Source organism: Lates calcarifer, linkage group LG15 (genome assembly GCF_001640805.2).
Source record: "Lates calcarifer isolate ASB-BC8 linkage group LG15, TLL_Latcal_v3, whole genome shotgun sequence".
In the NCBI taxonomy this organism is placed as follows: Eukaryota; Metazoa; Chordata; class Actinopteri; family Centropomidae; genus Lates; species Lates calcarifer.
This window is the reverse complement of record NC_066847.1, coordinates 11,762,104-11,787,032: the sequence shown is the minus strand read 5'-3', so window position 1 is coordinate 11,787,032 and position 24,929 is coordinate 11,762,104. Positions and strand designations below refer to the sequence as shown.

The 24,929-nt window shown below is 41.5% G+C and overlaps 4 protein-coding genes across 6 annotated transcripts; 3 read left to right on the top strand and 1 right to left on the bottom strand.

Annotated features, from left to right (window-relative positions):
- Window positions 1–4,760: 4,760 nt before the first annotated feature.
- Window positions 4,761–14,709, bottom strand: trim46a (tripartite motif containing 46a). 2 transcript variants are annotated; one of them, XM_018680485.2, is made up of 12 exons: window positions 14,131–14,704; window positions 12,975–13,233; window positions 12,258–12,408; window positions 11,201–11,399; window positions 10,967–11,113; window positions 10,783–10,878; window positions 10,082–10,335; window positions 9,860–9,981; window positions 9,440–9,769; window positions 8,361–8,590; window positions 8,139–8,206; window positions 4,761–6,671 (listed from the first exon to the last, which is right to left on the bottom strand). In XM_018680485.2, the coding sequence occupies exons 1-12, from the start codon at window positions 14,188–14,190 to the stop codon at window positions 6,221–6,223; spliced, it is 2,367 nt and encodes a 788-aa protein (XP_018536001.1). In that variant the 5' UTR covers window positions 14,191–14,704; the 3' UTR covers window positions 4,761–6,220. The 2 variants fall into 2 exon arrangements, with proteins under 2 accessions (XP_018536001.1, XP_018536002.1); XM_018680486.2 differs by lacking the exons at window positions 4,761–6,671; window positions 8,139–8,206 and having other exon boundaries at window positions 8,546–9,104; window positions 14,131–14,709.
- Window positions 14,710–14,870: 161 nt separating this feature from the next.
- On the top strand, window positions 14,871–17,220 carry tmem107l (transmembrane protein 107 like). 2 transcript variants are annotated; one of them, XM_018680488.2, is made up of 5 exons: window positions 14,871–15,301; window positions 15,409–15,476; window positions 15,562–15,662; window positions 16,420–16,516; window positions 16,694–17,220. In XM_018680488.2, the coding sequence occupies exons 1-5, from the start codon at window positions 15,215–15,217 to the stop codon at window positions 16,761–16,763; spliced, it is 423 nt and encodes a 140-aa protein (XP_018536004.1). In that variant the 5' UTR covers window positions 14,871–15,214; the 3' UTR covers window positions 16,764–17,220. The 2 variants fall into 2 exon arrangements, with proteins under 2 accessions (XP_018536004.1, XP_018536003.1); XM_018680487.2 differs by lacking the exon at window positions 16,420–16,516 and adding an exon at window positions 16,254–16,350 and having other exon boundaries at window positions 14,875–15,301.
- An 833-nt stretch (window positions 17,221–18,053) lies between these two features.
- Window positions 18,054–20,712, top strand: krtcap2 (keratinocyte associated protein 2). Its single transcript, XM_018680484.2, has 5 exons — window positions 18,054–18,212; window positions 19,204–19,358; window positions 19,577–19,640; window positions 19,915–19,981; window positions 20,113–20,712. Exons 1-5 carry the CDS (start codon window positions 18,209–18,211, stop codon window positions 20,231–20,233), a joined length of 411 nt encoding a protein of 136 aa, XP_018536000.1. The 5' UTR covers window positions 18,054–18,208; the 3' UTR covers window positions 20,234–20,712.
- A 1,204-nt stretch (window positions 20,713–21,916) lies between these two features.
- s100a10b (S100 calcium binding protein A10b) lies at window positions 21,917–23,527 on the top strand. Its single transcript, XM_018680482.2, has 3 exons — window positions 21,917–22,084; window positions 22,989–23,143; window positions 23,262–23,527. Exons 2-3 carry the CDS (start codon window positions 23,006–23,008, stop codon window positions 23,418–23,420), a joined length of 297 nt encoding a protein of 98 aa, XP_018535998.1. The 5' UTR covers window positions 21,917–22,084; window positions 22,989–23,005; the 3' UTR covers window positions 23,421–23,527.
- The last annotated feature ends 1,402 nt before the right edge of the window (window positions 23,528–24,929 follow it).

Here is a 24,929-nt window from a genome sequence, read left to right as displayed (position 1 = left end):
TCATTAGAAGCTATGGCTGTATTGTGAAGAGACAGCGTGTTAAGTGTCAGGCAGGAAATCAAAGCACAGCCCTTAGACTGATGTGTACACGTCTTTGGTCGCCAGCCAATAGCAATAGTAACATGAGGCCTATGTTTTGTGTGTAAGTGTGTGTGGTGGAGTAAGGGTGGCAAGGGGGGGTAATCAGCTGAACAATGAGTACAACTCACAAACAGGATCCCTCTGTTTCCTGAAGTAGAGACTGTCTCCTTAAACAACAGCCGCGCACAAGCTGACTCTTGTACTTTTGCACACATCCTTTAGGCGTACACACATTGTATGTACAGTATGCTGTCTCTTACACAGACACACTCTCGCAGTCTCTCCCCAACAAACACTGTGTGTACATTCAGATGTCTATTTTTGTCATTATGGGCGAATTCTGATCTATGGGGCTTTGTTTCTCTCGTAATTACACACAACAAAGTCTCTGCTTGCATGCAGTCTGCAGCCAGGCAGTGTGCATACTCAGCATATAAACACACACACAGCGTGCACACAGCACGCTGGGAGGCAGTCAGCAGCCTGTGCACTTTCTGCCATCAGTAAAAGCACACCTGTCCCAGCTGCTGTTTTGAAGGGAACAAGAGAGAAAGAAGGAATGTGCTTCTCTCAGTTTTCCTGACAACCCCTCACCCTTTCCCAATCATCTCTGTCTCATTCCTCCCTTGACTTATTTATCTAATTATTCCCATGGACGGCTGTTGTTCTTGCCCTTCCACACTGTCACCTCATTTATCTCTTTCTCAGTGTTGTTTTTTTTCTTAATATTTTCCCAAATCATATCTCTTACTCATGTTATTTTATCAGTCTCCTCCTTCAGCTTTCACTCCTAAAAAATGACTTGGTGGTCCCACAAGTCCTGCTCCTACATTTATGAAATAGTCATACAGTTGACTGCCATGTTTTGTACACTCAGATCATCTGCAGTGATAATCAGGCCTGCCTCATGAAACTGTCAGCCTAAGATTTATATAGTGTTTATAGGCAGAGGAGCTGCAAGCTTGCAAGCACTGCAAGCTTTTTTGATATGCAGGGGATTTCACTGATTGACAAAGCACTGCACATAAAAGTTAACATCCACACAGAACCTTTCTGTCATGGCTTTTTATTGGTGCACATGTATATGCATGCATTCCCTTGTTTGTAAATGCAGTTGGTGCTGTAGGTATTTATGGGGAAGCATGTGCAGGGAGCAGCAAACGACTTTCTGTCCCCAGTTTCACAAGCTCCTCCGCCTTTGTTTTCATTTTATAATCAGCATTTTTCTCCCCAGAGCCTGGAGGTTGCACAGCTGAGGGCCTCACACAAGAAATTCAGTGCACACACTGTAGGTCACACACAAAGACCACCTTCCTTTTTCTCATACAAACACAATCACACGTGCAACAAAAAAATATGTGACTCTTCAGCTCTTTAACCGGTGCCAGTTGGTGCTGAAAGACCTTTGCTCTGTACTTCTGCCACGGAAATAGATTAACAGGCAGAGCCTCCGGTGTGTCCTAAGGGTTTGAGTGTGGTTCAGTACGTCCTGTCTCAGTCTTCCAAATAGTTTTGCTCCTTCCTCTTCTTCCTCCTCTTCCTTCTCCTCCTCCTCCTCCTCCTCCTCCTGCTTCTGCTACCCTTCAGAATGGGAACAGTGAGTGAAGTGATATGTGGACAGCTAGTCATTAAGTTGTCAGAGGACAGCCTATGGACCAAAACACTGTCAGTGAGGATGAACATACACATTTCACCTTTGATATAAATCATTTGTCAGGTATCCTTCTGTTTTACCAGCAGAATATCAGGGATTTAATAACTGCGCTTGACACCAGTGAATCTGAAAACAGCAGGATTACATGTGTCAAGCACAATATGTAATACAACTCGTATCAGTAAAGTTCTATCTTTCATTGTGAGGTTTAGTCTCGATCATGTTCTTTAATCATTTCTAATACTAGTACAGTGAGAATGGACCCGACGCAGGTCATAGTTGTGAAGAATGCTATTAAAAATCAAGCCAGACAGGTTACAGTACAGTTAAGGACTTTATGAGGGGGTAATGTTTTTCCAGTCTAAAAATGACACACACTCACACATTAATACTCACAGAGCCTGCAGGGCTTTGGTCCTGTCTGAGCACGCTTGCTCACTTTGGCATCCATCCAGAACACGCACATGTGGCAGATTTGTGTGTGTGTTTGGAAATGTGGATTTGGAAGTGTTTTCTGAATGGCAACCATGCAAAGTGGACTTTGATTTGAATGAGTGTGTGTGTGTGTATGTGTGTGTGTGTGTGTGTGTGTGTGTGTGTTTGGGGGGGGGGTAGTTTTGTTGATGTTCACAAAGTTTATACCACTGGTGGAGATCCAGTTTGACTTTTTTTTTCTCTTTTGGAAAAAGTGTAGACCACGTTGGGCATTGTAGAGTTACTCTGGAGCTGTTACACTGGGGGAGAGTGTGCGTCTATGTGTGCATGTATATATGCAGAACATACACATCCGCTGTGATGTGCAGAGGTGCTGAGGAAAGACAGGAGACACAGCTGTTCAGGGACCTTGGAGTCTGTGCTTGCATTAGCAAACATTTCTGCGGCTTCCTGCACTGTATGCACATTTAAAAGTTGGCTACACCTCATTGCGTGTGGAACTTATTCTGCATGGCACTCAGCATTTTTATCGGTTTGCCTCAGTCAATGGCAACACATGAAACAAAACTTCATTGGGTATTCAAATGCTGTAGTTTCATCACAGGTAATGACTCCAAACAGACAATCTCAGTCAGTGACAGTGGATTTTAACCATGAAAAATCACAGAGAGAGAGACAAAACATTTTTTATCTTCCACTGTCATCTGTATTCATCTGAAATTCTAAACTTAAAGCTTTTCCCACTTATTGGTATGTTGTGTAGATAAGTTGCTCATCCAACTTATCCTCTGACTAACTTTGATCAAAAATCCCCACCATGAAGTCACCTCACGATGACAACAACAAAACAACAAAATTCAGTGGGAAGTTCAGGTGAATTTCACACCTACACCATTGCGTGCAAACACACAGGAAAAAAACACCGGCTTAACTTTTGTGGGGAGGAGATCTGTCAGGTAAACACATGTAAACTAAACTTAACTGTAGCTAAGAAATTATGCAACCACTAGAACCAGAGCCCTGCAGGTGTGGAATTAGAACAAGAGACAAAACAATTTTAGTTGATGTTTTTTCTTTGGCACATCTCACTATGAAATTTGACAGCGTTTAGATTAATAGTGGGCACCAGTGTAGTATTAATGTAGGTTTTGTAGTTTTGTTCAGTTGGACTATTTCTTTCTCCTTTTGTTATGTTATGACACTTTTGTAATGTGTGGTGTAAATGCAGTGTATACAAGACTCTTTTTGCAAGTGAATTATATGAAGAGATGGTAAATGAAAATTAGTCAATCTTCACTAACTGTTGCACATGAACATTTGAATTCATGTTTATTCATATACATTATCACTAACAAATGAATAAGTAAAAAAATAGGTAAAAAAGAGAAACAAGGAGAGGGAGAGAGGGATGCCTCCAGGTGAAACACAGCGAATAGCACAAGATTTGGCTCAGAGGAACCAAACAGAAGCTGAAAGCTCCTAAGTTGCAATGTCTGACATGTCATCACAGATTTGTGGCCAGATAAGTCAGTGTTGACACATTTTACACCTGTTGCTGACTAGCCTTTTTTTTTTAAACAGAAGACAGAGGAAATCAAAACACAAACAATGTTGCCCCCTAATGGCAAAGTTCTAACATTGCAGACTATTGCAGCAGACAGGTCTAGAGAACCTCGGTTTGATTATAACAGCCCTTTGTTGATATAAAAAGATAATGACAAATGCACAACTACTCTAATGTTAGACAATATCTAAAGTTAACTTTACCTTTGTGGAACGTCCCGTTTGTTGCTACCTGGGTGATAATAGCTTGTTAAAACAAGCTAACTACCAGTTCGACTGGCTCATCTACTGGCTCGTCTCTTACTTTGTCCTCTGTTCATTTATAATACAGATGTTGAGCTCTTAGCCCACCTCTCTCTGTTGTGGTAGTTCTGTATCAGGTGTCCTTATAGGTGTGTCCTGGTTCTGAACAGGATAGGATTAATCTATTTAAACCCATGTGGCATGAAAAATACATTTTACCTGTTCAAGCAGGTCTGGCACATCAGAGCGATTCAGGGAACGCTTGCCCTCACACGCAGGTTGGCACCGTTCACTCATACGAGCAGACATCAGTTTTTCCTCTGTGACATTTAAACAAAGAGAATCTGTTTTTCTAATCCCAAATGGAGTACTGTTCTGGTGTTTACAGTCAAAATGTGACAACTTAATAATATGTGACACTTAAACCGACAGTTGAATTTGGCACATTTATAATTTTGGCCGTGAGTTGGAAGCATGACAGGTATGATGAAAATAAAAGGCTGATAGCCAAGAGAGTATTCTATGACTGCCAATGTGGAATCTAAAAGTCTTAGAGTACAAAAAAAAGAAAAAGGAAAATATACATTAAAGAAAGAGTCTGCCATACCTGTGTCAGGGCAGCAAGTGATGAAACAGGATGGGATTGCCCCTAACACCCACTCCTGTTTCCAACTGTTTTTGTTTCACAAGAGCAGAAAAAAGGCAACATCATAGCAGTAAATATTGTGCAATTTGCTTTACAGCTTCTAGTGCAGACATTATTTCACACAAAGTGACTCCACAATACAGTTATCAGTCATTTATTGTGTTTCTCATGACACGATAGAAACATTCTGCCAGCAAGGCAAAGACTAAATTTGTAGATTCTGATTTCTGAGATGCTACAGTCTAAAGTCATTCAAGTGCTGTGCTGTAACACAAGTAGAGGGGTCTAGATGAGGTTTTCAAGACAGGATACGCACACATACACACATCAGAAAGCATGAAAGTCACAGCCAGAGCTCTCTCTCTCTCTCTATCACACACACACACATGCACACACTCACACACGACAGAAAATCATAATATATATCAAAATACAGTCCAAGCCAGTTCATTTGAAAATATTACAATATAGACAATCTTTTGCATTGAAATGAGAGATAACTGGGCTCTTACATTCCACAAACGTAAGTGTGAATCAGCTTAGTCAGTTAGTAAATGAGCTACTGTCAGTTGCAATAGGAAAAAACAAAAGCTATGGGGAAAAAAAGTCAGGTTTAAAGTCAACCAGAGCTTTTAAAATAGACCTACTTTAGCTGGTTACTTCATTCATCCACTTCCTCTAACTGATCATTAATGTGTATATGGAAATCACTCAAACACCACAGTTTAATACTGAACAAGTATGTCATCTATATCTTTTAACTCTCGCCAAAATGGAAAACACTGTAATGTATTCACATGTTTATAAGTCAAACGGAGCGATGAGAACATTATTCTTTAGAACCTTTTTTATGGTGATTTCTGTTGTAAATCTGAAAACACTGAGGCAACTGTGAGCGTGTTTACCCAGCCGAAATGCCACACAAGTCCTGAAATGCTAAACAGCGACTATATAAAATTCCAAGTGGGACCGTTTAATTCAACACCCGAAGAATATTCACATTCTCTAATTCTGCATTACGTTCACGTTGTTAACACTTTGTTGAGGCTACATAAAAAGTGAAGATAGAAAATTAGACGTACAGTACATCTGAGGTGCTTTCACAAGGTGGTTAGGGTTAGGGTTATCAAGGTCAGTTATCTGCATATATGTAAGTTATGAATCCTTGTTACACTTGCATGCAACTTTTGTTGTCCGATCATTCTGGGACAAATTAAAACAAGTGTAACGGGAGGGCAGATTTTTTCTTACACTGCAAACTTTTTTTTAAACCTGTTATAAAGGGATTTGACTCACCCTGTCAACAGAATTCTGCATAGTCTAAAATCACTTCAGCCACAATGTCCGTAGTCAAGGAGAAAAAAAGCAGGAAAAATATTAAATAAATCAAGCAAGGTGCAAATGCAAAAGAACATCAGATATTTATCATCAGATCTCAAAAATCACAGAGAGGAAAAAGGTAACCATATTTAGTAGTGTCAGTTCAATCAAGTATTGAAGCCAAAGCCAAAGTGGTGAATATAAACCACCTTTAACTCTAGGGACATGAGGCAAACTTTGATCTCTGAGTGAACTGTGCTCATAAACTGTCTCCTTATTTATTTACTGAGATTTGTTGCTCGTGTTTGGATGGTTACCCTCCGTGGCGGCGGCTCCTCGATGCTCCGATTGGCCACAAGATCCTGCAGCTGCAGGGCTCCGCCGCCGATGAAGCAGAAGGCCGGACACACCGGAGCAGAGCAATCCACGTGTCCCTCCCACAAGATCCGCAACGAGTGGGCATCATAGAAGGTGACTCGTCCTTTATCGCAGTCCAAACACACTCCTAGTCGGGGTGGCAGGGGAGCGGTGTGAGGGTGAGGCAGGTTACTGTGGCCGCTGCTGTGGGAGTGTACTCCTCCATGGCTCTGGCTGTCCCCCCCCTGGCTCTGACTGTGGCCATGTCCTTGAGGGAGCAGGATCTTGCCCATGCCCATGGTGAGGAAGCAGAAGGGAGGGGAGTCCTGGCCGTCCTCTGCCCCGCTGTCATGGCCACTATCTGGGTCACAGCTAGAGGGGGAACAAAGAGAAGAGAAAAGCTGAATGAAATACAGACCTGAAGATGTGAAATGCTTCATTTGCAATGCTGCCTTAATATCAGAGAATGGTCTGAGTCTGTCCAGTCAAAGACATTCCCACTGTAACATCTACCATAACCACAAATCTATTGGAACTGCTCTCACTATGTACTATTAGATTCTGTATTTCTGGTGTTGTTGGCAAAGTTTAGTATGTGAGCCAGGGGACATTGTTTATACAATGCAGTGGAAAAACAACAGTTGACATAAAACATGTTTTACCATTGCAAAGAAAAGAAAAGCTGAATCAGAAAGGGAGTCTTCTGATATTATCAAGGATTACTTTCACTTGTTGAACCCTCGAGGGAATTATCACCTACAGTTCCCCTCAGCTCTACAGTGCATTTACGCATCATTTCACTTTCAGTTTTAGTTTTACAACCTATAACCTTTTCAATCTCTCTCTCATCTACCTTGTTTACAGCAGCAGGCGATATAATGTCTGCAAGTTTATATCCCCTCCTTTCCACAAGGAGGCACCAAGTGATGGTTCAGTATACTTGTGGAAGTACCTCCTCCAATTTTACAAACAGAGGCCCAGAATGAGGACTTCCTCCTCTTCCTCCTTCACCTTGACTGGGTTCTTGTGTTTGCCATGTCAATTTAATAACCTTCAATGTAAGTAGCATTTTCTTACTTTTCTTAATTGGGATTCTGGCATATGTAAGAATTGATATGAAGATTAATGGATGACTGGACTGATTTGTTAAATAAGACCTTTTATTTTTTTCAGGATGTAAGTGCTTGGCTAATTATTATTTGAAATATTTATGGTCCTGATTTAAAGCCTGGATTTAGGATTTGTATAATGCATTTCTTTTTTTTTTTCTTTGTTTAGAATCATTGTAATCATCATAGGAATCAACATTCACATCACATAAACAAAACAACTTATTGCAACACTTCTTTCCTGGTGTTCTGTGGCTCCAGTAAGAACCTTAAGTTCATAACAAATGGTCCCTCGAGCCCAAGACTGCAAGCATACCCCAGTGACCTAAAATGGCTGCTTCAGACACTGATGGCAGTAAATCTATTAACAAGCCCACATATTCAGAAGCCATCTATACCTGCTCACTAAACAGAGCCTAAGCTTTCATCTCAACCATTATTACTTACCTCTCAATATTGTATTTACAAGTTGTTCCAGTGCCCTCAAGGCCAAAACATCAATTGAAAATCAGTTAATCCTGGTGTAAGTTTGTGGAAAGTGACAATTCTGGCATGGCCAGTGAATGTACTTGCAACAACAAGAGCACTACCAAGACATAAATCCCATTCATATTTGCATTCCTTTTCCAGTGCATTAAATTTGTTGTCATAGGAAACAAGGTTTGGTCTTTAAAACAGACTTGTGGGTTCTTAAATGTGTTGTATATTTAGGATAGTAGGATTTGGTTACCGAGGGCTGGCCATGTCCTGAGGGAGATGGAACCACTCTTGTAGCTTAGCCTCCTGCCCTACTCCTACCTGCGAGAGAGAGAGAGAGAGCGAAAGAGAGAAAAACACAGAGGCAGGAAGCTTTGGTCAAATCCACTTTGAGTCAGCATGTAAGGTATTGCTGATTCCATATATACAGGCCATTATAATACCAAAACAACTGACCACAAAGACTTCCTCTCACCTTTACCAGATAGGACCCAGGCTCCACAGAGCATGCCCAGTAGTGTCTGCCCTGAGTGACAGCCAAGTCGGCCACCAGCAGGTCAGAGGTCAGGTGGCAGGAGGTGAGCGTGCGGTCAGCAGCCTGCAGGAGGGAGAGGCCTGGCACACTGCGGGCGTACGTTTGGCCTCTACCCAGTGCCAGCCTGTCGGCATGCAAGCCCCAGCGAGAGTCCAAGGAGAAACTCAACACTGGCAGGAAGGGAGAGGAGAGAAGGCGTAACAGGAAGGAAAGGAGGGGTGAAGGGGGAGAGAGACGACGAGGTAAGCAAAAGGAAAGGAGTCAGGAGGGAGGAAGGATTAGATCCTGAAGCTGGGACAGAGTTAGACTACAGCAAGTCTGAACACATGAAAAAAGAGCTCAAGAAGAGTGGGAGGAGAACACTGAATAAGAGGCAGATCAAGAGAGAAAGGTGTGTTCAAGGGGAAAGTAAGAGGTGACTGTAACAGAATAGAGGTAACATTCACTCTATCTATATATTGTTTCAGCTGATCAGATGATGATGTTTTTGAATAAATGTTTTTTGTAAAGGGATGACTATGTAGAACAACAGCAAGAGAAACAATGGACAATATAAACAAACAATAAAGAATTTTTGCAAGTGCAGAAAGACAGACCTGTAGCAAGAAAGACAGAAGCAGAGAGAGTCTGACTGGGATGAAACTGGAATGCAGAACAACATAAAAAGACGGTTTGGTGAAGATGCTACAAGAAAAAATAAAGTGGGAATGGAGGAAATTAAGGGATGGAGAGAAAAGAATTATCAAGATTAGTCCATCAATTGAAAAATGACAATACTGGAAGAATATCTGAATTAAAATACTGTATCTGCCAACATTTGCAAACAAATTTTAAAACAAAATTCCCATCATGATATAGCATATTACTTATTCTTCTATCTTCTTCTTCTATCTATCTTCTCTCTTACAGTATATATTTGTTTATTGAAAAGTGAGCACATGAGTTTTCTGTAGTGAATAAAATGTAAAAAAGTAAAAGTATAAATTGACAATCTAACATAACAGGTCTATATATCTCACCAGGTGCCGGTGGAGTGTGGAGGTACACCTCTTCACTGTACTCTCCAAACCCGGCCTTGTTGCATCCCCTCACCCTGAGCACATAGACACTGTCCATCTGCAGCCGGTCAATCACGGCACTGGTCCCTCTCACTTCATCGAGGCGCTGCCATGACATCGCAGCGTTAGGGGACCTGGTGCCACCCCACGTGGCTGCGGCTCCTCCCGCCCGTCGCTGGTATTCCACGGAGAAGTGCCAAGCTGGGGCCGAGTCCTGAGGGAGGCGCCAGCACAAGAACAGCTGGTCATAAGCTAACGTCTTCTGGGTGTCAATGACTGGAGCCAGTGGGGCTGGCAATGAAAGAAAGAAATTGAGAGATGCAGGTTACGTTATGTGACTAGTAGAGTTTCACTTTATATCACAGAGACAAAGAAACTCACCATGTATGAACTCCAAGCTGTTGATGAGCTTGATCTCTCTGGACGCGTCCAAGTGAAAATGTCTGAAGGAAGGATCGGCAGCGAGGGAGAAACACTGGAGGTTTTCTATGGCCTTCACCAGCCTGGAGGGGGGAGAGACATAGTGACAAAATGAAGAGGAAGAAGTCAAAGAATAAAGAAGGAAAAAATGAATTCCTCCAAAACTTAGGATTCAGCAGGTACCTGTTGTGAGTGACTCTGGCGGCCTGTACAAAGCAAGGTGCGTCGGTCTCCTTGAGCAGCTCCTGTGTGTAGGCCATCAGGCCCGCATGCTCCAATAGTCCACGCCTTTCAGAGACCTGAGCAGACAGGGCCTCCTCCCTCCTGCTGCGAGATCCCTCCAGGGCCAGAGCCAGAGCGCCCTGACGCTCAGCTACAGCCGCTCCCAGCTCCCGGATACAGCGGGTCAGTTGCTGCAGAGCTACTGCACTGTTAGCCTACAGAAAGACAGAGATAGGACTGTAATGAGTAAGGAAAAAGATTTGATTAAAAAAGATAATTCTTGTTACTGAGTGAAGAGACAATGACACCGAGACAATGGTTTCCCTATTGCCAGCAGAGGAGTGCGCCATTGCACTAGAGCCCCAGACCTCTAGAGGGCCCACTAATACTACCTGTTCCCTCAGTTGCAGTTGTAGTTACAGTAAAGTGGCAGGGGAGAGACTGAGGATGGATTCTCGTTATATTAAAGCACAGTAAAAAGGAAAAAAAGTAGTTTTCTCTATATAAGAGAGTAATTGGTCACTGTCAAAATGTTGCAGAAGCATGGATTCAATTCTGAGCCAAGACACAAATGATTGGTTGTGTGGACCACAGCATAGTGTGTGAAAAATTCTGAGGAAATGAGGAAACAGGTACTTTAACAAAGCAGATGTATAATTCACCTCCATCTGTTTGATGGCTGCTTCCAGTTGAGTGATCTGGCTCTGTATTGTCTCCTGGTTGGCCAGGATGAAGTTGACTTCCTTGGTGACCTTATCCTGTAGGAGCAAAACAAAAGTAAACATTTCAAAGCTGGATCCCGACCAGGATTCTGACACAGTCCGAACAAACTTCACATAAACTCACCTTGAGGGCCTGATAGGCCTGTGCTATAGGCAACACTTTGTGTCCGTGGTGGACACGTCGAAGCTTGCAAAGTGGGCACAGCAACCTCTGGCAGTTACGGCAGTACCACTGCAGCCTCTCCTGCTCGTGGTCTGTGCACATTAGGACCTAGAGCGCAAAGGAGGATTAAGGCACAGGGACAGTAGAGGAAAAGCTCCTGTGTGTGTCATGTGCAAAACACAAAAACAGACCAACCTTTGGCCTAAAGTTGTTGGTGGGTAGAATGTGTTCGTGCTGAGCTCGGGGCGTTCCCCAAGGGTGGTAGAGTTTGAAACACTCGTTGCAGAAGTTGGACTTGCAGTCAGCGCAGCCTTTTGTGGCCTCCAGAGACTGAGGCGGCTTACAGAAACCACACATGATGGCCACGCTGCCCAGACTGACTGTGTGCCTGTACCTAGAGGGCAGACAGGGGTACAGGGAGATAAGGGCAGAGCTAAGACAACAGCAAAGAAAGAGAGCAAGAGAGGAGGACTCATTTAAACTTAAAAGAGGGAACACAGAGCTCATCTGGGTTTGCCCTGCTCTCTTTTCAGTAGTTAGGAGTCCAACTCTTTAACTGCTTGACCTGGATACATCACCAGCAGCTGCCTTGTTAGTGCATTCTGCGCAGTAAAACATGCACCGTCACACTTTCCTGACCAAAACAACCACTGCCTGGGGAGGGAGCAGCTGCACTCATCAAACTGCTGCGTGTGAAACTGGGAAACTGCCTATCCCCATAACTCTCTTTAAAAAGCTGCTCCTCCTTTGATCTTTGCTTATTTGAGCTGATAAGAGAAGAGAATGATTAACATTTAAGAGGGACACAAAGTATTCCACTGTAAAGTTGGCCAACTTCATTTTGGCAAAATGTAACCATTTTACCAGAGTTGTTGCTGCAGTTTTTTTAGCTGTCCATGCAGTCTGCTCTTAGGCTTAGCCTTGGATCTGGGGTAAAGGAAAAGATTCATTATTGAAACTCCTTCCAGCAAATGATTTCCTGTCTCATTTATAAACCAGTATTGACTAAGCCCTTCATTTGCTGTCTTTCTTCATTGCACGCTAGAGTGGTTAGAGGGATTTTTTCCAGAACCGTGATTGCTTTGTTTCTGATTTCTGTTAATAAACTCATGATGATCATCGGACGAAATAAAAACAACCCACAAGTCATGTTCGAAATGGCAGAATAAGCTCTGTTAACACCTGAATGTGCCTGTGGCTCTGTCTGCTACAGTATATATGCTGTGTTTACAGTGTTTGCGCGTATGCACACCTCTCCACAATACGCTCCAGAGTGAGGTTACGGAGGCAGTCTGACAGGCCTTTTTCTCCGAGCTCCACGTCCTGCTGACAGGAAGGACATGGGAACAACATGGGGGGATGGGCCGCGTCCTTCCGTCTTCGCCCTGGGTATGTCCCGCACACTGGGAGAAGGACACAAGTGTAGAGGTGATAAAGGAGAAAAAGTGAGTGTTTGTGGAATGGAAGATTTGTATGGGGATTAGAGACAGTTAATAAGGAAATTTAGGGAATCTGGCTTGTTAGAAAAGGTAAAAAGCAGAGCTCTTGTTTGTCCCTCATATGTAGAACACAGGAATAAATAAGGGTCAGTTCACAGTGGAGGAAATTATATTTGCTTACACACACACACACACACTCTCTGGAAACACACCTGCTCGACAGATGCTTACTGCCTTTTCTGCCTCCTTGACTTTCTCTGCCTCTGTGGCCCTTGCTCTACATGCAGTTAAATAAGTCATGAGATGAATGCGTAAAGCAGCAGGATACTGATGTGTCAGCTACATCATCTATGAAACTCAGATGCTAAGAGGACAGTGGCGTCACACGACATCATCATCTCATCTCATCACTTGGATGCTGAGATCATTCTGTTTTTTTGTGTCACACAAGCGCAGAGCTTATTGCTAGCCCACTTGAAATTCACAGTTAGTTGTATCAGTCACATATAATCTCCACATCCTTCCTCTACCTGTTCTGAGGACCCGCTCCAGGCGGTCGGGGGTCCTTGGTGTGGGTTTGCGTGTCTGTCGTGGGGAGCGAGTGTTGGGCGTGGAGGCCGGCGACATGGGCTCTGGAGGGAGGTCTGGAGGAGGGTAACCTCTCTGCACCAACACCTCAGCCGCACACAGCAGACACACACTGTGCTGGCACGGCAGGAGGACGGGCTGCTTCACCATCTCATCGCACACCGGGCAATGCAGCTCCTGTTCCATGCTCTTCATGTTGGACTGGAGAGGAGAGAATTGAACGAGGAATCAGACCAGATATAAAGGCTGAGTCACTAGTACAAGTAAAGATTTGGTTGCTGTTGTTCTGCACACCCTGTGACCTCAAAAAAAATGTATATGAGATGTGTAGGAGTCAAAAGCGAGAAGGGGAGCTGATGCAGAAACTGGTTGCGTAGGCTGGTGTTGGGTACACAGAACACAGGGAGGGCAAATGTAGGGGAAAATAGCTTTCCCCTGCTTCAGGTGTTAGCAAGTCTCCTTTAATATGGTTGGAGTCATCTAGCATCACCTTTTCCCTCTGAAAAATAGCTCCAGAAGCTCTGGCATAGGATACCATGATTGGTAATTGTGAGGCCTTTATCCTAGAGGGAAGATTTTCATATCAGTAAAAGAAATGCAGCTTTCATTTCCCCCTCTGCTTTACACACGTACCACTGGATGTGTAGGCCCTGTTCCAGTGTTGCAGCTGCTTAACGCAGCATCCCGTTTCTATGACAACGTGCATCATCTCTGCCTTCTCATCGTGTGCGGCCCGTATGCAAGCATTTTCAGCTACTGTTAGCGTATTTTGTTGATTATAAGAATCAAACATTCACTGATTTATCTGCCACAGCGTTCAGATTTTGTGGGTATGTCATTTGTGGTCTCGCTTCCACCCACAGTGTTGGAGCTTGGCCAAAGAGCTATCCCTCTTTGATTCAACTGATGGAAAAAATATATATTTACATTTTTAAGGGTAGAAATAGATCACATTCCTTCAACACACATGCTACCTGCATTCAAAGGGGTCGAGAGGTAATATCGTAAAATGATGTGATTAAATGTACAGATAGATCGTGTTGAAATTAGAAAACATGGTTGAAATAAATAGGATAATAAAATAAGCATCATACTTACACTAATGCGAACTAGCGCGTCCATGATAGAGGTAAAGCTTTGTAACTCCGCTTCTGCCATGCTTCCACAAAGCCGCCGTCTCTGCGATTCGCCGAGTAGACCCTCTTTTCTGTGGAAGAGCTGGGGGCAAGCTGTGTCAGCCGCACTAATGTTAGGAAACCTATAGGCCTGGACTGGTGAACCGTCTCAACAGATTTGCTCTCGCTGGTTTTCTGTGCTTGATGTGTGCTGTTGCGCACACGCTGATTATATGCTGTCTGTCTCAAAGCAACGAGTCGTCGTGGAGGTAGGGGAGGGGGAGGGAGGGGGGATCTGGAGGTACAAGCTATATCACAGCCGCATTGGCTAAGGAATTATCAACATGTTACATTGTTACAATAACCCTTTGTATAATGTTGAAACAATAGCTATTTAAATTTTAATTCATACATATTTGACAATGTACAAACATCACGCCTGGTGTAATTATATTATCCCTATAGTAACAGTTAATGCAGGGTACTTGTACAAAGAACGCATCGTTTCATCCCTGTTTCCTCCGTACAGCTTCCTGGTCGTTCATTTTTCGGGGGCTCTTCGTGTGCCTCCGTAACCCAAAATTTTCATACGCCAACTTGTTTGTGGCCCAGTTTTTGGTGTTGCCATTGGGTGGCAGTGTTGTGTCAGAAAATGCGAACGGTCCTCTCTCAATTATAGTCCGTGTCCGGAACCCTTTAGTGTTATTTATTCGTCGGTTGGTTATAAAGGATGAACCGACTCAGCGGTTGTTGTGGCAACCGTCTTTAGCGTTGAGGGCAAGAACGTGCAAGTTGTATGAATTATAGTTACTGAATGTTAATGCTAGTAGAATGAGTGACGTGTTAGCTAAAATCAGTTCATCTGCATTTAACCGACGTTTAAGGTTTAGCAGTGTTGTTTGTGTTCGTCTCGGATAAACTAAATTACTGTACTGTAGCTAAGTGCTAAATTAGCAACTTAACACTGAAATAGCTGCAAGACATAACGGATATAGGATACTTTGTGCTTGTTGCGCATTGATTTTTAGTTTACACTTCTGACTCAAGTAAATACTTGCAAGCTTAGCATGTCGGCTGTCAACAGTCTCGTCCCTGCACGGTTTCTCACCATTATAGCTCACCTTGTCATCGTTATCACTATCTTTTGGTCGAGGGTAAGTAAGAAAGAGCGTTTTATGGTTTAATGTGATCTCATGTCTTGTCTAACTATAGCTCCTCATGTGTTTTTCTTACTGAACTGTTTGTAACGTTTGTCTTACAGGAAAACAACATAAAGGCTTGCTTGCCATTGGATTTCACGCAAGAGCAATATGACAATGAAGACAAAAAGTAAGAAAAACGTTTGACAAGTGTAGCACATTACACATACTAAATAAGAAAATCACGCCCTCTAACATGTGTCTCTTTGTTTCAGGTTGGTGGTGGCATTGGCAGTGACCCTCGGCCTGTTTGCTATAGAGTTGGCTGGGTTCTTTTCAGGAGTGTCCATGTTTAACTGCAGCCAAGGTCTCCTCTGTATCCTTCACAAAAACTGTGGCATGATTATGATAATTGACATGTGCATGGGTGAACAGAAACATATATATCTCTAGATCTCCCTATATATAGATGAACTCTACAGTAAGTATATTTTTGTCTAAAATTATAATCTATGAAGTTCTTTGGTAGGTGAATGGTCACAGCACAGACTACATTCCTGCAATCTCTGTGGTTCGATTGCAAGTGGTTGGTTTCTTGCTGGCTATATGCCTCTCTCCCTTATTCCTGTTTGTCTCTTCACTACCAACTGTCCAATAATCAGAATTATGTAGTTTTACTTAGATGCTGATATTGGGCTCCAAGTGCAGAAAAAAAGTAGGCATGAAATAAAAGCAGCAACTGCAATGGCGTCTTCCTTCTGTACAAAGAATGGTAGTGGTGGTAGTTTGTTTCATCCTAGAAAGACAATGAACTGCATGAGCCAGGAAATTAAATATCTCTTGAGCTCTGTAAATATATCATAGAATAAACAGGTGAAGGGATGAGTAATATTGAAAAGTCAGCCTAGTCTTCAGTTACAATTCCATGACTCCAACTTCTGTATATTCACCTCTTCACCTACAATAGCAACAGGAGTCCATGCCAGTGCCTCAGTAGCTCTGCTTTTCTTTCTATTTGAGCAGTGGGAGTGTGACATCTACTGGTGGATCCTTGCCATTTGCAGGTTAGTGTATATATATACTTGTGTGTTTTTCCCAAAAGTGTTTTTTTCCCTGACAGATATTTCACCCAGCACTGGCTGTACACTGCAGCGCATCCATCTCCTTGTCTTTCTTTGTGTTTGAGAAGTGGGAATGCTGGACATATTGGGTTATTTTTGCAGTTTGCAGGTTGGTGTGTGTGTAGGTTTGTGTGTGTGAACTGATTCTTGCAATTCGAAAAGAAAACAAAGTCAGAGTCCAAGTGTTAACAATGAAGTATCAGTAAGTATTGTGTAACACACATACAGGTATGTGCTGTGGCTGTATCCATAATGTTTCTCCCTATCCCTGTCTGTCTCCCTCTAGTGTGTTACCTGCTTTTGTGGAGATTCTCCTGTTTGTAGCTGTTTTTGGTCTGAAGAAGAAGCCGCTATGAAAGACAGTCCTGATGTGAAGCGCAACAAAATTGTCAGAATATGGACATCTGTCAATGCATCAGCAGATACTGTAGCTACAGAAGGTCTGTGATTCCTTTATGGTGCACAGACAAATGGCCTGAGAAACAATATTCAACTGACTGCACCAACTGTTTGCAACAAACATTATACAATATACACACAAGGAATAAACAAGCCACTCTCTCTGTATTTGTTTTAACAAAATAGATGTTGGAAAAGTACTTGTATTATTATGTTTACTTTTAATATGTGTGAGTGGTTCACTAATACAGGACATGTGCCAGAATGTCAGATTTTTGCATTTTTGTCAAGAAAAATGATTATTTGTCAGCAAACACTAATGTGGTTTTCTTTTGCTCTGTTTGTAAAATTTCTATGAAAACTCTTAGAATGCTACTTTATACTAAATACATTTTGTACAAATTCTTTCTTAAACTGTTCATGGTTGTTTTTTCTTTTTGCTCTGAACCCTTTTGGCTCTCTGGTTTATTTTTGCCTCCCAGACACACCTTTTTCACAGTGCATCTACAAGCACAGTCTCCTTCACCCAGATTAGCAGGCCCTTACCACAACTGAATGGAAAGCATAACATCCAAAACATAGTGTGCAGAATGGCAAGGGCAAGTATAATAGGCAAAAAAAATTACATTTATAGATTAATAAAATATTAATAAATAACAGAAATGCTGCAACTTATAAAGGAAGAATATAGAATAGAATATAGAACTATAATATACAAAGACACAAAACAACAGAGGAAAAGGTAGTACACTCTTTTACAGCTTTTGTTTTTTACTGCAGGGTTTATTGGTTTTAATGTGCAAAAAGAAGAAAATATCACAGCCCTCATGATTTTTTTGTCTTTGTTTCCACATTTTTGGTAATTTACCAAATAGAAATATTGTATGAAGGAAGTCTTCCCTAATCATTTAATGCCATGGAGTGGTAATATTCTTGTAATATTTCTGAGAAACTTTGTGTGGGACCTGATATGAAGTGAGGAGATGATCTTGTTTGTAAGGATAAAGAGCATAATCCTTACGTGTAAATAACAACATGCACAGGCTAGATTCTCCTACAGGGAGCCTCTGTAGAAATAACTACAGTTTAGCATTAAGATAAGATTAAATGTTTTGGTTTAAGCAGAAGAATGAGAAGCAGATTCCATGGGAATAACCCCTGAAATGGCTCTAACCAGGGTAAAACAACGGATGTATTAAAACATCTTTTATTACATCCACGGTAAAAACATGATGAATCCAGGATGAGTTTAGTCCTGTGACTCTGCCTACTAGTCCCACCTGTAATTTAGTCCGGGTGGTGAGGTTTTTAGTTCCTAGAGCCGGTACATTTCGGTGGCACAACGAAATTAAGCTCAATTTACATCTGTTTCATTGCAAGGACACTGATTTAACACTGAATCATGGGTATGTGTTGCATGATTAATTTATCGGCCAAGTATTCGTACGAAGCGAGTTCGTATTTGTATAGATATTTAAGATGTCAGCGTCCAGTTCTCTGGTTGAGCTAACGTTCACAAGTACGCTACGCTAGGTGACTGATAGCAGCAGAAATGTTCACTCCGTGCAGTTTCTCTTAAATAGAAACATGATCCGTTTTTGTTTTACTGTGTATGTGGAGCGTTATATTAGTTGGGGCTTGTTTTTGCTGACGAGGGTTGTTTAGCACGAAGCTAACAGCTATGTGTCGGAAACGTTAGTGTGCTAACACTGACGTGGCGTTAAGTTTAGAAAGAGTTGGGTCACGAATCTATTTCAAATGACACATAAATGATATTTAATATTATATATGAAAGTGCGAAGTTAGCAAATATTGTAACTGAAATGACGATGCCATGCAGAAAAGTCTTCCCAGCATTAGCTAACATAATCCTAAAACCTAAAATGAAATTTCATCTCGGTTTAATTGCAGATTAAGTGCCATGTTCCCAAAAACGACACTCCTCAGTTGCATTACCTCCCATTTTATTAAACTAATATACGTTAACACCTAGGTAAAATCAATTCAGTCTAATACAACATGCATTCAATAAATCCTTCTCCATGAATTTTTCAGTGTTCAGTTTTTCAGCTGTGTTGAAGAGGTGTTGATTCAATTGTATGATCTGTTGTTGAAGCTGTAGCTCTGTGGTGGGTTGAACTGCAATTCATTATGATGAGAGGTGTCCCTGTTATTTTGTCCACACCATTCAAATAAATGAGGGTACACTAAACATCAGACACACCTCTTTGTATAATGCAATTTCAGTTCAGCAGCACCATAAGACTGTTACTGCAGGACTGTTGTGTTGGACTTCTGACTAGTTTTAGCTAAGTGTACCCAATAAACAGACAACCAAGCATAAAATCAGCTCTCCTGAGATTTTCCTGATAATACTATGTTTCTTGGCCTTTGTAGCAGTGAACACAGGCACCTCACTAGTGCTGTCCAGTCTGCTGTCAGTGCTGGTATTTGCTGGGATGCAGATGTTCAGTAAGCAGCTGGGATCTACAGAATGGCTGACCATCCTGGGAGGTTTCCTGGGTTCAGTCCTTTTCATCTGTTCGCTCACTGTATCCTTTTGGTGCCATTAAGGATTGAACTGCTTTAACCCATTTTACAAGTTTCCTCCAAGTAACTCTTTTTATGCATTGTTTAAAATAGCTGTTTGTTATTGAAGATCCCATCTTGTTGTCTCAATGCAACTTTTTTTTTTTTAAAGAGTGAACCTTGATTGATTCATTAGATAGAAATGCCATTATGTAGTATCCTGCCTTAACGTTTCTTTCAGGCATTTAATAATCTGGAAAACCTGATTTTTGGGAAGGGATTCCAGGCCAAGATATTCCCAGAGAGTAAGTAGTAGCAGCACTGGAATCAAACTCATGCAGTCAGCACAGTGTGTTGTTTGACCTGATATACTTCTGATGGTTTGCTGAGTCAAGTGTCAGCTCAACTTGCACTGAATCATCAACATTCTTGATTATTAAGGCATGTTCAAACATTGCTGCAGTGATTTAATATACCATCTTACAAACAGTATATACACTTCATCTGTAAAAAGCCCATAATATAAGTCCTGTAATATATCATTCTGCTCACTTGCATTATTCATTCTCTCAACTTCAGTTCTGCTCTGCCTGTGCCTGTCACTGTTTGCCTCTGGTCTGGTACACCGTGTCTGCGTCACCACATGGTAAGTGACAGTACCTCTGCAGATCACAAACACCTACCTCAGCTTCATATTACACAGTTAAAACTAGCCACTAAATGTATTTTCTAATTTTTGAAATCACATTCTTTTGCTTTGTCTTTCTTCTTGTCCAGCCTTATCTTCTCTCTCTTCGCCCTGTACTACATCAACAAAGTATCTGCTGCCCTGTACCAAGCAGCTGTTCCCGCAGTAACACCAGCCAAATCTGCCAGCAAGGGCAAGAGGAAGAACTGATTAATCTTTTGGGTCACACTTGAATCCAGTCAACCAGTCAATATTACCCAGGTGCTGATGGAAAGTGCAACACAGCAGTTGCATTTTTTGTCACAGTAAATTTCTTAAATCCACGACCCTTGGTGTATTTTCACAGTCCTTTTAAAAAATTTGGTTTGGGAATATTACTTGGAAAGTGATGATCGTTTCACTGATTACATGCTTACAACTTTTGTAATGACAGTTTTTTTTTTTTTTTTTTTTTTTTTTTACAGTGATGTCAAATTTGAATCATGGAGAAAAGTTCTTGGTGTATTGTATGTCAGGCCATAAAAGTAGCTAAACAGCTATCTACATTCCATTGAAAACCTTCTCCTCAGCACTGTTTTTACACTGGTTGCAAAGAGATTCGTACATCCCATCATGTTGTTTGTATAGTCATCAGCACTTCAAGTTGCTCTATTGTTTAATTCATTTTGTAATTAAACCCTGTAAAAGACTTTTGATGTCTTGTTTTTCTGTCAGTCTTATTTGTTTAGCTAGGTGAGGTGCTATCTTAGAACTGTGAGCTAATGGACAGCTGTCAAGTAAAAGATGAGGCAGGGTGAAACCATAATTTGCTTTGAACCCTCTCCCACAAACTCTGGGAAAGTTGCAGCTTCAAGGTCCGGAGTCATAATCAGACAGAACAGACATTCTGCACAAATATCTTACTTTGATTATAGACTAAGTATATCCTGAGATGTTTAATTGTGATGAGATTTTACTGTCCAGGTAAAAGATAATTTTCCAATGAGAATGTTGACAGGTGTTGTTCAGGACCATCTCAGAGCATGCAAACCTGAAGTGAAGGGAGCATGATGGAGGTTTATTCTTATCCTGTCATGATGTTGCTCTGTGAGGTCATAAAAGGGAACCAGATACACAAGCCTATCTGAAAAAAAATCTGTTATGTTTATATTTTCTGTACAGCACTGGTGGCCTAAAAGTTAGAGAGACCAGGATGCACACATGCTTCAAACCAGTATAAATCTGGATGAAAGTGGAATCACTGAGGTGCCTTGAGCAAATCTTAAAACTCCCAACAGTTCCAGTGGAGCTGCTCAGTAGACAACAGATCAAACTGTAGCTCTGGGCAGCTTCAATGTGTGACTGTATGTCAGTGTGAACTGGGCGTTCCTGCTGAAGACAATGAAACTTCCTTAGACAAATAAAGACTTTAAGGAGGATGTTTAATATGCCATAACTGCATGTCTCATCAGCTGACTGTTTAATATAATAAATATTGATATGTTAAAAATATCCTGAGGAAGCAGGAGACTTGAAGACAAGATCAGAAGAAAAAGCTACCTGTTGGAAAAAGCTTAACTCAGGTGATCTATTGTAAAGTCCCACTCCTGTCAATACTCAATACATCCTACAAGATGTGTGTGTTATGTGGCTGCTTTGTATCATTTTGCTGTGCTACTGCCACTTTGTGTGCCAGAGTTTGGAGAAACTATGTGAGTCAAAGTGTGTTTCTGACAACACCCATATGGGATTTGCAGATTCCTTTCTGTGGCACATTTTCTAGATATGGGAGTTGACATCATCTTTAAATTATTATTAACTGTTGAGGCGTTGACAGTGAACGCTCTCTACTGCGGTGACAAGTCCTGTGTGAGAATACGGGTAGAAATGGTATTTGCACATGGATTTTTCACGTTATTTGCTTTCACGCCGCCTCCTCGCTGTATCCCTCCCTTTATCTCTCTCCCTCCCATCACATTGGGCGTTGTCTACAGCTGACTATAAATTTACGAATAAACCTCCAGTGAACCCCCGCACTCTTCACTGGATCTCGACCCACCGTCTCTGCCTCTTCGTGTCCTGGTAAGTTCATGATGTTTATTCGAACACTTGCTTCTCTGATTTCGCGGTTGTCTCGCGTTCTTCTCAAAGTTGCGCGAGTTCGTGCAGAAAACTATGAATTTCCCATAAAGACCATAAATTGTCCATCTCAGTTGCAGTAAACAGCTTGAGGTTTGTAGGTTTAAAGCTGCTTGTAGGTTTGTAGGTTTTAAAAGCTGCTTTTATTCGCAGTTTAAATTTAATCTGTAAAACATCAGCATGCTTTTTCTTGCGTGGGTTTGAGCATTGTTGGCGCATTACGCAGGACTTTCCTCTGACAAGTAGCGGCTGGCCCTCTGTTTGTCATTCTTCCTGTAAATTATTTCATTCTTCTTTGGCTTTCGTTTCTGTGTACCTCGTTTTCCCAAAAAAGGGTAAACTGAAGCTGGAGGCAGAGGGAGAAGCACAGTGGGGTCCCCCAGATAAGGATTTCAGTTTATGAGCCAGAAAATGATGTCTGATGTCCAAAGAATTTGCTCTGAGTGCCAGTAAAACCAACACCCACATCCTCACTTAACAATGTGTTAGTTTTGGAAGAAGCAAAGAAACCTACTACTGCTTGACCACAGCTTTATCCTGTGCAAAAGTTAATGTAGTAATGCCTCAGGGTTAGTCGTCCATGAAAAGTTAAAGTTATTCATTCTGCAGAAGTAAAAGTTAAAAAGTGAAAAGTTCTATTTCACAGTTAATTCATATTCTGATATATAATGCAGGCTGTTTCAATATTGTGATCAGTCCAGGTGCAGATAGAGGTTTCAAATTGCTTGGTAGTTGAAACAATAGCAGAGCATCACTCTGCTTGCTTATCTATATGTAAAAAAAATAGCTCACAGGTCAGTGAAGCTCTCATGAAATTTAGCTCTAGATTTGTCGTTTCTCCTTTCAGCACCCATCTCTGCAGCCATGACTGATTTGGAGAAAAGCATGGAGTCCCTGATTACGATTTTCCACCACTATGCCAGTGATGACAATGATGGGAAGACCTTGAGCAAGAAAGAACTGAAAAAACTTATTGAGAACGAGTTACCCACCTTCCTGAAGGTAAGGACCTTCTGCCCTTCATCTCTATCCTCAGTACCTCATCGATGTGCATACGTACATTACTGCCATTACTTTAACTTAGCATCCACTAATGTGACTCCTGTCAACATTCTTTCAGGCCCAGAAAAACCCAAATGTCGTGGACTGCATCATGAAAGATTTGGACCAAAACAAAGATGATAAGTTGGACTTTGAAGAATTCATTCCCCTCGTAGTCGGCCTCTCAATGGCCTGTGAGAAGTGTTTCACGCTCCACGAAAAGAAGGGCAAGAAGTGATGCACAAATGATGTGAAAAAATGATGATTCCATTTCTTTTTTTATGACAAAGAGAATTTTGTAGCACTAATGTGCCAAACCTGCAAGTAAAACTACCTTTAAGATTTGTTTGTCTGATTTTTCTTTTCCTATATTTTGTACAAAATACTCTTGATGAAGCTGTCTTCTGGTTGCATTATATGATAGTTTTATATACTATGTATCACCTATTTCATGAACACCTTGAACCATTTTTTAGCCTAGAGGAATTCTGCCAATGCCAGAAAAATTCCTCAGAAAGTACAAGAAGACTGATGAGTTCACATCTGATACACATCATTCCACTCATAAATCCTCCTTGATTTTTCAGCTAAGGCAGCAGTTTTTATACAGTATATAAATGGTTCAATGTGAGAATGTGCTGGTATCAGACATGTCTGCTCCAAGGCCCGAACTTGGGTGCTTGCCCCTGTGTCATGAGCTCATGCTAACTGTTTAGGGTTGTGCAAAACAAGCAAGCCTATAAATGCTTTTGGGGGTTGGAAAGTTTATGCTTTTTGGAGATAGTGGCGTTTCTCTTGTGGTCCTCCCTCTCCAGTTTAGATGCCAAGCTGCTCATTCCTCGGGGTTTTTCAGCTAACGTGTACATTCCTCTGTGATCTCACACATGTGGAACTGGTGGGCTTTATCCCAAGTTTGAACATACCTGAGGGGACTTCTCAATAAATGCATCAACTAACTTGGAAATCAAAATATATATGTGAGAAGAAAGTATTCCACAAGGGCTATGTGTATACAAGGGAATCATTTACAAATAACAAGTGTTTTCTCAAGAGTACTTTCAGTCTTTTCTACATGATTCTTGGGATATTTGGTATTTACCTGCAGATCTTTGCTGTGAAAAGAATTCACATGGGACAAAGACAAACAGCAAGTATCCATGCCTGTAATGCTGGAAAAGTTGTACAATTTAATTCAGTGTGTAATAACAGGCAGTCGATTTGCCCAGTAGGCCACAGGTGTGTTGAGTAGGTGTTTTTCACAGCAGATATTTTGACTTGTCATGGTAGAATAAGCACAGGTGTTACTAATAGCTCTGATCTGTCCAGGTGTCCCAGTAAGCCATGACAGTGTGACATGGAGCCAGCATGCACAATGCCAGGATACTGAAAGTGAAGCAGCTAAACCTGTCCTCAGATAAAAAAGTTTGTTTGTTTGTTTGTTTTTTTAAAAGATGCAACTGGAGCAATCATCGTTCAGCTGAGCAGGCGAGGGAGTAAACTTATCAGTGCCAACAGAACATTACTTACTTAACAAATATGAGACAAACCATTAAGGGCAGTTACAGTAACACCAACTCACACTTAAGCCAGAGTCAGTCATTTGAATAACAGAACGTTTTTGTGATTATGATTACATTAGAATATGATTCCAATTTGTCAGTGTTTTACAGCTCTGCATTGCTAATGTGTGAAAAATGGAGTTAATAACAGTACTGTTCATTTATGTTCTGTTGCTTTGTACTACTTT